The 14551-nt window shown below is 40.6% G+C and overlaps 1 protein-coding gene across 12 annotated transcripts in view; it reads left to right on the top strand.

Annotated features, from left to right (window-relative positions):
- SH3KBP1 (SH3 domain containing kinase binding protein 1) overlaps positions 1-14551 on the top strand; it is a 324637-nt gene that overhangs the window by 145291 nt on the left and 164795 nt on the right. For all 12 annotated transcript variants that reach the window (XM_081043256.1, XM_081043260.1, XM_081043247.1 and 9 more), the window contains one exon: positions 10730-10833. In XM_081043256.1, the coding sequence (XP_080899382.1) occupies positions 10730-10833 (104 nt within the window). The remainder of the gene's footprint in view (positions 1-10729; positions 10834-14551) is intronic.

The raw sequence follows: 14551 nt of genomic DNA on the forward strand, positions 1-14551 counted from the left end.
GTCCTTTCAGATGGCTAATTCACACCCCATTTTTCTAAGACGGTTGAGGTGGAAGACATCATGGTTGGAGGAGTTCTTCATGCCCTTGGCACCAAAATTCTAGATGTGGCTTCTAAGGAAATATCAGGTGACAGTGTTAACACTGAAAATATCCATATGCAGCTTCTCTTTGCAGAAACTTCTCTTTGCATGGATGGCCCCTTTCTGTATTAAGCTGGTGGTAGGAACTCAGTTTTTTTGGTCATATGTTGATTGACTGACTAAGACTGTTTTCAGTGGCATCTTAAAACTGGGCATTAGGTTGAAGTTTCTAGGAATGAGGAAGGGCCAGATCAGGGGTGTGTGTCTCCCTGTTTCTTGACATGTGGCAGCTGGGCTCACAGATTGATTGAGAGTGAACATTTGTCATGAAATGGCATCCACATAACCATCACGAGGCATACGCCGGTGTTGGTAAATGAGTTGCATTTGTTGAAAAAGGTGTGCATGAAAGAGCTGAGAGGTGTCAGAGCTGAAGGGGTGGAGAGAAACATAAAAATTGACATGCAGAGATAATTGAAATACAGTGAGATGAGGGCGGTGCTGGAGAAAAACAGTGGTTGTTAGAGGAAGCTAGAGAAGGGGCCCCCATAGTTGAGTGTGTGCATGTGTTTCTATGAGGGAGGGAGCGAGGGAGGGAGGGAGCGAGGGAGGGAGGGAAAGAGAGAGGAAGGGAGGGAGAGCAAGGTTGGATGGACACAAGGGCCCCTCCACAGCTGGGAGGGAGATGGCTGCCTGGGCTGTGTGCTCTGAGGAATCCGGCCAGGAAAAACGACCTTGGATCGGTAACTGGTAGGATATTGTGGGGCTCCTCTGGGTTCTCTAACAGTGTCTGATCAGAATAATTAGTGTGGGTTATAGATATGAAGCTGTTTCTCTGGGCTCACACCTCCCGCTGTCTTCACGGACCAGTTCAGAGGCCTCTTGTCATTCAGCTTGTAACAACCACTCTTCTTCTCCCTGATTCAATTGGTATTTATTTATTTGGAGAATAAGAACTTTGCTATCGATGTCATCAAAAGGAGATCAGCTGGATAAGTTTCATAATGCAAGATAATTATTTTAATAGGTAACTATGATATTTTAAAAATTGTTACAGTGTATTACGTGCCCTTTGTCAAAACAAAGTGATATACAGAAACTTGTAAATGAGTCTCCCCCAACCTCCCTTCCCCGAAATACCACTGTTACTTTGGGGTATGCTCTTCTCTACCATTTTCTGTGCTTACACAAGTGTGTTTGTGCACACACACCCTTTTTCTTATTCACCTAGTTGTATTAAACCCTCCCTCACACATTAGTTGAATGTTGAATGAATGCATTCATTCACTTATGAACACGTATTGAGTGTGTACGCTGTGCTAGGTTCTTGGTGATCAGGAGTAAATAAAAAAGGCTTTGGTGGAGGTCGTGGAGGGAGGCTGTGTGGGTGTTTACGATGTTGGGATCATATTGTACATATTATGGGACTTGGTCTCTTACAGGGACACCTTTTACACGTCAGTACAAATAGAGCTGCTTGCTCCATTTAATGGCCACTTAGTTTCCCAAGTGATTTATGTAGCCTTTCCCTTTCAGTGGACATTCGGGATGTTTTCTGTGTAGAGGTCTGTGCATGTATGCATTTGCTGTCACAAACAGTGCTGCCTTGAACATTCTTATACATATAGCTCTGTGTGTGTGAAATAAGTCTTTCTGTCTTTTATGAGGACTGAATTTAAAATCAAATATACATATTTTCTTGTTCAGCTATGGCCCTGTTCTACCATTTGTATGGATAATTGCCAGTGGACCAAAGACTTGGAAGACAAAAGCAACGTATCAGGCATTGTCTAATATCACAGATGCTTCAGACTACAGTGTTGGTAGAATGAGGCACCTTCAACACATTAGCAAGACACAGAGGCCACCATCTTTCCATCCCTAGAGCTGTGACAATTCAAAGTGGCATTGGCTTTTTCCCCCCTTTAAGTTGTGGTAAAATACACATAATATAAAATTTACCGTCTTAACCCTCTTGGCATTAGTTTGTAAACACACATTGGTGGGTGTCCTATGTAACACCAGGTTAAGGCTTTAAATCTTTCCCTCCACCCTTCCTGTCCTTCTCCGGTGCCCCTGTGGCTGTCTGGACGTTTGTGTCCACAAAACCGTGACCCACAAACAGAATGTGGAACAGGTACCCATTAGTTCATTAGTTCATTCATCCATCCATTTATCAACAATGGATGGACTGTCTGCTGTAACAGGCACTGAGCTAGCTGCTGGATATCAAATACAAGTAAGAGAGGGTCATTGATTCCTAACAGGGGCAACAAATACAAAGGAACTGCACCCCAGTGGGCTGCAGATGATACTGTGTATCCGCTGCTCCTTCCCTGTGTATATGATTCCTTCCACTGTGTTTTTCAGACTTTCTCTGTTTTTTGTTGTCTTCTTTTGGGTCATCTGCCTGCTTCTAGGCTCCCTTCCTCACACCATCCTGCATATCCTTGACCCCAGGCACTTCTCACTACGTTATTGTCCCCATCATATCTTGTTGTCGCTTCTTTGCCCAGGAACCTCCTCTGGTTCCTCATTGCCCATGAAATAAAGTCCTCATCTTTAGCCTGACATCGAAAGTCCCCCTGAAATGCACTCCCAGTCTGCCTTCCTGGTCTGACCTTGGGTTGGTGAAAAACGAGGGCTGCAGACCACAGCTTATTTAACTCATGCCTTGGATAAGTTATCCAGCCTTGCTGTGCTCATAACCTCATAGGGTCGGTACAAAGACTTGAGGAAAGACACGTAATGTGTCTAGCACGGTTCTTGGTGTATAGCGGACACCTAATCGATGTCCATTTCCGTCATCTCCAACAAGATTCAGTTGATTTTCCTTATGTGACTTCTGACTTTACCCGTCTCCCTCCTCAACTGCCATGGCTCAGAGGCTCTAATAAATGGTCCCCTACTCGTTCTACATTTTTCTCCTATGTTCTGGTGGGATTTGGAAGCAAATGAGAACTGCTATAACCTCTTTTCAGATGAACCTTGCCTTTGCAGTAGCAGGCGAATGGAGTTACTGTTTTCTGCCGTGCAAAGATGTTGATTATACACGTCCCTAGGAGAATCAGGCAGGCTCGTCTCCAGGGACCAAACTGTGCTGGTCAATTAAATACTGTACATTTCCACTGCAACAGTCCAGCCACAGTCAAGAGGGCTTTGTGAGGTAAAACCCATGAGTTCCTTTCTTGTTTTTTCTGGCCTGCCATCAGCCTCTGAAATGTCCTTGTCTTCTTCGAATTACATGACATTGAAACAGGATGATGAGTGGCAGTTGTTTCAGGAAAGGGTATGATGCTGGGTCCACAAGATCAGTACTAATCCGGCTTTCTCTTCCTTTGCACCCAGAATCCGTTGGATGTCCCAACTAAAATGGATGATTTTCCTTATTTAAGTTTGGATTGTTTTTCCATCCTGAATACGGAATCTGGCTCCTTGCATAAATTGAAGTTTCCAGCTCAAGAGCAGCTTCTTCAAGAAACCAGGATGCTGTTCAGTAACTCGGAGAGTTGTTGCACCCCCAGCAGTTTTTGCTAATAAATCATAGCAGAGACCACTGTCTTTTCCACCCCCCAGGTCCTAGGAACACATTTCCAGAGCTAGAGATTGCTGAATGCAACTGTTCCAAAGATCTGTGAAATAAAAATCAGCCTGGCAGCATTCACCTGGGTTATGTATTAGGGTAATATTGACAAGTAAGTTTGATTTTTCTCTCTTTTGGAAAAAGATGCTGAATGCGGGACCTGTATAGCCTGGTCTTGGAAAAGTCCCATTTATTTTTGGACAATGGATCTGTCTAGATGTCTCTCAACCCTGGCTGTATGTTAGAATCACCCAGGGAGCTCTTAAATCCAGATGTCCAGGCTGCACCTCAGGCCAGTAACATTAGAGTTTTTCTCTCTCTCTCTCTCTCTCTCTCTCTCTCTCTCTCTCTCTCTCTGTCTCTCTCTCTCTCTCTGTATTTGTTTTTTTTCTTCCTTAAACTATTTGAAAGTAATTTGTAGATGTTAGGACTCTTCATCCCTAAATACTTCAGAACAAGGACATTCTGCTATGTAACTGCAATAGAGCTAGCACAGTCGGGAAATGTAATGTTAACATAATGCTATTATCTTGTATTAGTCTGTATTCAAATTTCCCCAATTCTCTCAATAATGTCCTTTATAACCTTTTTAAAAAACCTGTATCCAATTAAGGATTGCAGTATATTTAGTTATTATATTTCTTTACTGTTTTAAAATCTAGAACAGTTCCCTAGCCTTTTAAAAATCTTATGTGATATTGACTTAAAAAATATTTTAAAAACCAGCTCAGTCTTTGTAGATTGTCCCTCAATTTGGATTTGCGTGGTTGCTTACTCATGGTCAGATTTAGGTTAAATGTTTTGGGCAGAAACATTCTGTAGGTGATAAGTCTTTCTCAGCGCATCACATAAAGAGGCACCTGATGTCAATTTGTCCCATCATTGGAGACATGAACTTTAAGGCTGTGTCCGCCAGCTCTCTCCATTCTAAGGGGACCATTTTCCTTCTGTATAATAAGTCATCTGTGGGGAGATATAGTACTTTGAGACTCTGTAACTATCCTTACTCCCAGTAAGCTTTCATCTACTGATTTAGCAACCATTGATTCTTGCTAGAATTAGTTATTGCTATGATGGTTATTAAATGTTGATTGTCCATTTCTATCGTTTTTATATTTATTAGTTGACATTCTTTTGTAAAGAAGAGCGTTCCCTTTCTTGTCCCATACCTATCTATCTAACCTTTTTAAAAAGTATAGTTGGTATACAGTCTTATGTTGGTTATATTAGTTTCAGGTGTAAAATATAGTGATTTGACATTTTTGTACCTTACAATGTGATCACCCCACTAATTCTAGTAATCATCTGTCACCATGTGGACTTACCACAATATTATTGACTATATTCCCCTTCTCCTTTTCACATAAACCCCCACCCCCTCTCTTCTGGTAACCATCCTTTGGGTCTTTGTTTCTGTGAGTCTGTTTTTGTTTTGTTTATTTTGTTTTATTTTTAGTTTCCACATATAAGTGAATCCATATGGTATTTGTCTTTCTCTGCCTGACTTGTTTTACTCAGCATAATACCCTCTAGATCTACCATCCATGTTGTCGCAAATGGCAAGATTTGATTCTTTTTTATCACTGCGTAATATATGGAACCACAAAAGACCTCAAATAGCCACAGCAATCTTGAGAAAGAACAAAGTTGGAGGTACCATGCTCCCTGATCTCAAACTATACTGCAAAGCTATAATAATCAAAACAGCATGGTACTGGCACAAAAATAGACACATAGATCAATGGAACAGAAGAGAGAGCCCAGAAATAAACCCTTGCTTATATGGTCAACTAATCTATGACAAAAGAGGTAAAAATATATGCTGGAGTAATGACAGTCTCTTCAACAAGTGATGTCATGAAAACTGGACTGCTCTCTTACACCATATACAAAAATAAACTCAAAATGGGTTAAGGACTTAAATGTAAGGCTTGAAACCATAAAACCTCTAGAAGAAAGCATAGGAAGTAAACTATTTCACCTCAATCTAAGTAATATCTTTTTGGATACATCCCCTATTTATCTAATATTATCTATCCATCTACGTAACTAGCTATCAACCTAGCTACCTATTGAATGTATCAGTATGAGCTCAAAAATGTTTTTGGAAATGAATAAATTATAATACATTCCTCAGTACATACAGTTACTGTCCCAAATTTGGCCTGTGGAAGCCCCATCAAGCTGATCTCTGTGTCTTTTTCAAATTACCCCTCAAGTGTTTGAACACTTCATTAATTTTGGCATAACCACTTTGTATTTTCTTTCTCTCAGCCCTGGAAGAAGCCATTTTTCTATGGAGACCTAGTTCCTCAGGGACTGCTATTTAGAAAGTTATTGGTAGTTTAATGAAAACTCCTCAAGTGATTTCAATGTGCCGCCAAGACTGAGAACCACTGATTAGAGTCCTCCAAAAGAAGACCAACTGTTCCTACAAGGACCTTTCACATTGTCGCCTATAATTAGTGGCTGTGATTCATTGTTGAGGTTTAGATTTGCATGGGCAGTGCCACTTGAGTCAGGTTTAAATGCAGGTCCCTGGCCCGAGCCCCAGAGAGTGCAGTTACATAGGTCTTCCCTGCATTTCAACATTTTGACACAGGAGGTCCCCAGGCCATGTCTGGAGAAAATGCCAGAAGTTACCCTGAAAATTAGGGTCTTCTGATTTTCCTCTTTGATTTTATCAATGTTTTCTCTTTTGCAAAATGATGTCAGGGTACTGCCACATTCCCTAGGCACGTGGTGAAGATCCAGTTGATTAATTTAGTGGGTTCCTGGAAAATATGAAATGATTGAAAACCTCGTAGTTGTACTCTTGTGTCATGGGAGATGTGGGATGTAAAAAAATAGACTGTGTGAGTGTTGAAAGTTTTCAGTTGACCCAAAGACTTTTTTCAACCACTGCATTATTTGTTGTTATGTTTTTGGGGTCATTGAATGAATGACCACAAAAGTAAAATTTTCACATGTCGTAAGACCCCCCCCCCCCAAGAAGGCTCTAAAATATCGATGTGTGTGCTGTTTCTGCAGTGGGTCATGGCACCCTTTTCAGTGTCTGCTATTTCCTTTTTGGAGAATGCAAATGTACTACATCTCCTCCCCATCCAATTGGCTTTATTTCATTAAAATATGGGCCCCAGTTCTCAGCAACTGTAAAGAAATGCTCCTGATTTGTGGGTTTTCACTTCCTGGTTTCACATTTTAACGATGTACATATTAGCTCAGCTAGTCCTTTCTGCAGTCTCAAGACCCATAGCCAAGAATTCTTCTGCAGAATGATCAAACATGGGAGGCAGTGTCTCTGGAGATATATCTCCTGACTTGAAATCTACGGCCCTCCACTTTCTAGCTGTAAGACGTCTGGCAAAATAGTCGGTGTCTATATGCCCACTCAGTCTCCTTGTCTGTAAAAGGGCATCAATGATCTACCCCAGAGGCTCAATATGCACATGAAGAGCTTAGTACTAAGTCTTTGGCACACAGTAAGTGCTCAATAAATGTTAGCTGTTACTATTTTATTAAAACTGGTTATGAATGGAAGGTGGTTATAAGGTCTAGTGAGGAAGTTGAGGGTGTGCTTACTTTGCCATCTCTGTGTGCTTTGTTCCTACATATGAACATATGTGTATTTTGTGGCCATCATGCAGTCTGACAATAAAGTAGAGACATATCAAGTATGTCTTATGAAGTCTATCTTATTCATACCTTTTGGTAAGCGGTGTGTGCATATATATTAGCACGTATGTCCATAAAACGCACACCTATTACTTCTTTCAATTATGTATAAGGAGTTAAAGGATGGTGGCCATGGCCATGACATGAAGGAGGAATAACATATGTTCTCTCCTCTTTCTAGTTATTCTAATACTATGGATTTATATTGTTGGCCATGATCAGCAAATATATTTACTCTTTTAAAGAAAACTTTTCTTTCAAGCTTTAGTTTATTCCATAGAGAAAAAAGCTCATTGAAATGTGTTAAAACTTGAGTTCATGAGGACTAAGCCGTGGACATGAAGGTGATAGCTGAACGTAAGGGACTCTAGACCATGGCCTGGAGTCCCTTAGGCAAGTCAGGCATTTTTTTGTCTTCCGTTAACACCAGCTATTTAAAAGAGATGCCATTATTGTCTACATACTTCTTCGAGGAAGGTCAAGACCGACTAGTAAACACCAGTGAAATGCCAGGAGAGGAAAAAAAATGACAAATGAAATCGTTAAACTCCCTTAAATTTAAGATAGATGGAGGCAACTGAAACGCAGTGTTTCCTAATGTGTTTCCTAACATGCCCCTTGAAGTGGGTTTTAGGTTGGGTAGAACCAGTAAACAAGATTGAAACAGCGATGTGCAGCAGTCTTGGAGTTGGACAGTTATCTGTGAGGAGAAAGCCTTGGTGAAGACCTAAGGCTGTGTTATGCAGCGTTGCAGGAAGCAGTTAAGTGCAGATTGCAAAGAGTTTGGAACAGATGTGAGCCGAATTGGTTCATTCAGACTTGGAGGGAGAGCTCTGAACTCAGGCCAAGGAGATACTGTCACTTACTAGCTTGGTGACCTCGGGTAAGTCACTGAGCCCCAGTTTCCACGTTTGCAAAATGGTTGCTTATTCTGGCTCCTTCATTTTTCTTTCTAACTCATATGGTTGGCAGGAAGTGATAGGACGCTGGGTATCAGAAATGCTTTAGAGAAGATCAAAAGCTATCCCAGGGCCAGATGGAATAAGTGTTTCTGCTTGGGGTCAGGTCAGGTGACATTTATCACAGCAACCTGTGGCTCCCCCCCACCCCTGTATGTTGCAAGTGTGTTTTATAGGGCTTTATGCTGCCGATTGAATGACCTTATTAGAGGATTTTAAGAAATATTGACTAGCCTGGCAGAGAGAAATTAGTAAATATGTCATCCTTCCTGATACCAGACAGAGCTTATAGAAGTCCAATGCAGATACTTGGTTCGAGACAAATCTGATTATTCTGCTCCAGGTTCTGAATCTTTTGGGTTCATCTTTTCCTGAAGAATATATCACTTTCTCTTTTGCCATTTGTATAGTGTTGAGGTAGATGCTACTTTTCACAGAGGGTTTTGTGCAGATACGAACTCACATGTAACTGTAAGTTTTGTGACTTCAGCTAACACTAGGTCTTCAGAGGTTATTCTTAAGTCACTTCGATCAGGACTTTGGTGACTTTCGTGGTTGTAAGTGTCTCGTTTCAGACATTTATCATAATTATTTGTTTTGTTTTCTGATGTGTATCTTCAGAGTTTGCTTTAAACATACCATCTAGCAAATAAAGCTCTTAAAGATTTATAGTAGAACTTTATCTTAAGGGGTATGTACGGGGGCAGGGGAGTCACAGGGCTCACGTTATGGTTGCCAAAATCACCTCATCACCTAGACTTTCTTAGCTAGAATGAGAATTCTGTGTCCTTTATGATGCATAGTGCTTGACTGGTCTTCCATTGTGTTGGAAGCCATGGAATACTGGTGGAGTTCTTTGCACTGGGGTATCACTCTTCCTGACTTTCCATCTGAGAAATGCCAGTTTGGTGGGCCCTCTGTCCCTGTGAGAGCCAGACTCTCCTTGGGTTGCCCTACTCCGCCTGCTCACAGTGCAGTTAGCACCGGGGAATTGGCTGGAGAGCTCTGCGTTTGTTCTCATCAAGACCAGGCAGCTTGCGATTTTGCACAAAGTCAAAGTATGTTCGGGTGGAGTATGTTCGTGTAGTCGCCAAAGATGTGATTAGACAAGATATTGATTCTGAAGTTCTGCCCTCTTTCCTCTATTCAACTCTGTTCTTCCTTAGTGAGGTTCAGGCAGAGAAAAATGAACAGATAGAACTAGGCCACTGGCTTTTGAAAAATATTGATCAGTGGGTACCTCAGATGTAGCAAAACCCTTCCCCTCTGTATGATGTCCTGCTGCGTGGGGGCCTTAATGTGGCCCATGATCACTCCTGCAGGAATTTGCTTTCTTAGAGAAAAGATTCGAAAAAGGAAAAGAATCCCTGTAGACAGTGTCCAAAAATAACGTAAGCATTTCTAAATGTGTTTCCTTGAAGTTGATGATCCCTTTGGTTTTCTAGGCCATGTGGTAACAGGGATGACGTGAGGTGGTCAGCCTTGAGCAACAAGCTTCTGAGCAATGCCAGTCTCAGTTCCTCTCTCCTAGTTACCTCTCCCCAGCTTGGGCCTCCCCTGCTGTCTGTCTGTCTGTACCCACCCCTCCCTGGCCCGCCTATCACACATATCACATACATGTTTTCTCTCCCTATAATGTATGTCTGTGGTGTGGATAGTTGTGTCTGTATATGAACCAGCTCTAAGTCAAAACCTCCTAGCTGGGCCACACTGGCTGAGTGAGACGCCATAACCTTGAGTGTGTTCCGCAGTGAAGTGCGGCGTGGCTTTTATCTTGATTTGCCTGGGTTGGTTCTGTGTAAGCACCCAGGGATCCTGCTAGTGGGTCCCCTGGGAACAGAGGGAAGAGGACCAAAGTGGATTTGTTGAGCCCCTGTGGGGGCTTTGACATGGCACCAAGAGCAGGCTGAAATCTAATCAGCCTTTGCTTATCAGGCTTGAGTTCCAGCATGTTGAAAGGGTGATGATTAGTGAGAAAAAGGCCAGGATACTTTATCTTTTCCTTTGCACATTGGGGGAAAATGTACTGTGCTTTGCTAGCATTAGAAGCAGACCATTCTTTTTACTCTACCACATCACATCGGCTTTCATTAAAAATCGACAGCAGCAATACAAAGCCCCAGCCATGGAAAACCGTTTAAGGCAACACTGTGCTCCAGCGCTTCGGGGTGGGGTTTTGCCTTTTGCAGCAACGGATCGGTTTCTCATATCCATGCCTTTCTGACCCAGCAGCTTTTAAAAGACCAAGAAGCATTGCTCTGCTTTCTACTGCCTCTCTCTGAGAGACCAGGGCTGCCGTGCCTCTAGCCATGTCCCAGACAGCATATTTGAGACAAGTCAGCTTAATTTGCCTGCATGCTTAGGAAGCCTCTCTTTAAAATCTAATTTTGAGAGAAGAGCTATATCTAAATATTGTGCTTTTCCTATTCAGGCGAGCGACGGAGGCGCCGGTGCCAGGTGGCATTTAGCTACCTACCCCAGAATGATGACGAACTTGAGCTGAAAGTTGGTGACATCATAGAGGTGGTAGGAGAGGTAAGTGTGGCAGGCAGGTGGGTGTGGTGGCCTCGTGTGGGCTGTCAGAAGTCACCCATGGCTGGTTGGCCTTGTCATGGTGGATGTTAAAACTCAAAGAGAACTTGGATATCATCTAGTTGAGTCTCTTCTTACAGGAAATGGGTTCCCAGAGAGGAATGCCACCAAGTCCATTGGGGGCAGACGTGGGGACATTTCAAACCATGTCTTTCTGACACAGTGTATTGAGTACCTCTGAAATTCCAACCCAATGCCATAGCTTTTCTCCTCTGCTTTAATTACTAGTAGACTCTGGGTATCCAGAAGTGTCCTTGATCCATCGCTGGAGGATGGATTTAATATTCATCATGGGGGACATGTGGATTCAGAGGGAAGGAAAAGAAGTGACATTTATAGAAGACCCAACATGTGACAGGTGTGACAAGGTTCTTTATGCATTGGTCCATTGACCTGTCACAACCACTTTATTCTGTAGGTGAGGAATGAGGCTGAAGAGACTGTAGAAGAGGCAGGGCTGAAGGCTGAAGCCAGGTCCACCTGGCTGGAGATGTACTTTCCACTGTATCACATTCCCTGTTCCTGCTTGGTCCTGTCTCCTCGGCGCCAGTCCTGCTGGTGAAGTGTCCCAGCAGACACTAGCGTGGGCTTCTCAGGCCCTACTCCCTTGGGCCTGGGAGGTCCTGGGCTTCGGATTTAGAATCTGATCATTCATCCTGGTTCAATACATGGATGTGTATAGAGAAATACAGTGTCCTGATTGCTTTGGTTTCCTGAATACCATTCGACCTTACAGAAACCAATGATTTACAAAAAAGGAAGCTGGACGTCAAGGAGGAGAGGAAGTGAGCTATGAGTAGATGAAGTGGCAGGACCTATGCTAGCAGCCAGATTTTCTGATTCTCATACAAACAAAGTGAACATGCATCAAACTTTATTTAGTACCTGAAAGATTTAAAAAGGGGGGGGGAAGATGAAGGGGAATAACAAGTCCAAATACAAATTTATTTGTATAAAACAAATAAGTCACGGGGCTGTAATATACAGACTAGGGAATATAATCAATAATATTGTGAAAGCATTGTACAGTGTCAGATGGTTGCTGATCACTTCTTTTGGTATATAAATGTTGAATAACTATGGTATATACCTGAAACTAATATAATGTTGTATGTTAGCTATATTTTAATAAAAATCTTAAAAATGAAAACAAGCTTTAACTCATTCATGAGGGGATCTGTAAGATGGTAAGGCTGGCTCGAAGGGAATTGTGAAAGAGCAAAATATTTATAATGACTGAAAGAGAAATACTTGATTAAGATTTTTAAGTTAGATGCTAAATTGTGTAGTGTCATACTGGGCAATAAAGCTGTAATCTCTGAGGTCATCTTTTCTAGGGGATAAATCACTTACGTCTCTGAGGGTCAAAATTTCATTGATATCTGACAGGAATCATCTGCATCCCTTTGCTTTTCTACCAGTTAACGTCCACACTAACAGAGTTGTAAACTAACCTCGTAAATAGTAAATAGTGTGTCAAACAAAGATACGTGAACCGAGAGAATTAGTTAATAAGATTCCCAGGGTGGCACTGGAAGACATGCAGTAACCCCTTTTGCCTATTTCCCAGTTTGGGATAATAATAATAATTTGTGTTAATTTGTCATTCATTCATTCTTTTTTTTTTTTATCCCTGGTGCCAAGCAGGACACATAGGAGACATTTCTTGAAAGCTGAACGAGTGAAAAATAAATGGGCAACAGAGTAGAGCATTTATGCCAATGGTAAAAGGACAAATTTCTTTTTTGTAGTTATTTTTTTTCAATTACAGTTGACATTCAGTATTATTTTATATTAGTTTCAGGTGTACAGCATAGTGGTTAGACATTTATATAATTTATGAAGTACTCCCCCTGATTAATCTAGTACCCACCTGGCACCATGCATACTTATTACCATATTATTGACTATATTCCCTATGCTGTACTTTACATCACTGTGATTATTTTGTAACTACAGAAGGACAAATTTGCTAAGACTGAAACCATGGAAGAAATTCCAGAGGGAAAAATAATGAGTGACTAATTAAAAAAAGAGTTACGTTTTTGGTATGATTAGATGTGAATTTAGCTAAACAAAGAGAACAACAAACAGGAAAAATTTTGCAATAAATATGGCAAAAAGTTATTATGTATGTAACATATAAAAATATATTAGGAAACTACTATAACAATAATAAATGATAGATAAATCTACCGTAAACACACAAGGGGACATAAAAGGTTAACTATGAGAAAATGTTCAGCCCTGCTGTTAATTAAGTAAATACAAATTAAGATAATAATGGGTCCCTGCTTTTGAAAATCCTAAGAAAATATTTAGTGGTAAGAGTGTTAGCATGGCTTAGAAGAAGTGACTTTTTATATCTTTTTTTTTTGACTTTTTATATCTTTATGATCCTAATCTGAAGCTATTTAGCAAGGTATGTCAAGAGCTATAAAAATCTGAACTAATACGCTTTGACCCAGTAATCTCACTCCTAGGAGTTTATCCACAGAAAATGGTTAACAGAAAAAAAAATACATGAGATGTGCTCGTTGCAGCAGTGGTTGTGATAATGAAAAATAATCAAGAAAGAATCGTTATGTGAATTAGGTTATATTATCCAGCTAGAAGACTGTGAAGCCGTTAAGATGGTAAACACAGAGGCCTTTACATCTGTATTTATTACAATACTGTGCATTGTAAGTATGTTATATTCTGCCAACCTGAGAGCTCTTTAACAGTAGGGGCCTGGTTTTTAGCTATATTTTTATTTGTGGTACCTGGAATAGTGCCTGAAACCTAATAAATATATACCTTAATAAAGGCTTGATGAATAAAGTAAGTGAATAAATGGAAGTATGAAAACATTTTTTTCAAAATAAGTGAACAGATTAGAACACAAAATTGCATATACTAGGATACAGTCATGTAAAATATATCTCCATGCGCATGATCAAAGACCAAAAGGGACCAAGAATGGAAAATGGTTCTGTCATAGATGATTTTTTTCTTTAATGTTGTTTTAAGAAATACAAGTCAAGATAAGGACAATTATTAATAAATTTCTGGGAAGTATTGCCAACTCTCACACCTGTTGGCTGTAGGGAAAGCAAGCATGGATGGCTAAAGAAGAGTGATTGCAGGGCTGTTATTCTCCTTGCCTAGATGACAAAGAAGTTCACCACCACCTGTAAGGCCAGTTTCCTTTCCACTCACTGTCAGTTCAATCTTCTCGCCTTGCTTCTACAGGAAAAAGGAAAAATGACTATGTAGCCTATGATATTTATGTAAAACTAAACATAAAGATCAGTCTTTTAATCTATATTTTAAAAATTGTATCATCAAAAATTAATTTCCCTATTGTTCCAACTTACTTGTAGTAGTGTAGATTTTGGGCCATTGTCACTGTATAATATAAAATTTGCCCTTTTCTCTTGTAATGGATTTTGTATAAATGCCAATGGGTAGCTATTCTCTAATTTCACTGAAAACTAAAAGCAAAATGAACAAAAATCTCAAGTAAACAAAAACTCTTAAATCACAGGGACCTATTGAGGGGTAAGACCATGGCAATACTTTGCAATACTGTTGAATCAATCCCTCTATTGGTTAATAAAAATATAACATATCATATTGTATATGTGAATGTATGCACATATTATATGCTATAATCTTA

The sequence above is a fragment of the Rhinolophus hipposideros genome (assembly GCF_964194185.1).
Source record: "Rhinolophus hipposideros genome assembly, chromosome: X".
In the NCBI taxonomy this organism is placed as follows: Eukaryota; Metazoa; Chordata; class Mammalia; order Chiroptera; family Rhinolophidae; genus Rhinolophus; species Rhinolophus hipposideros.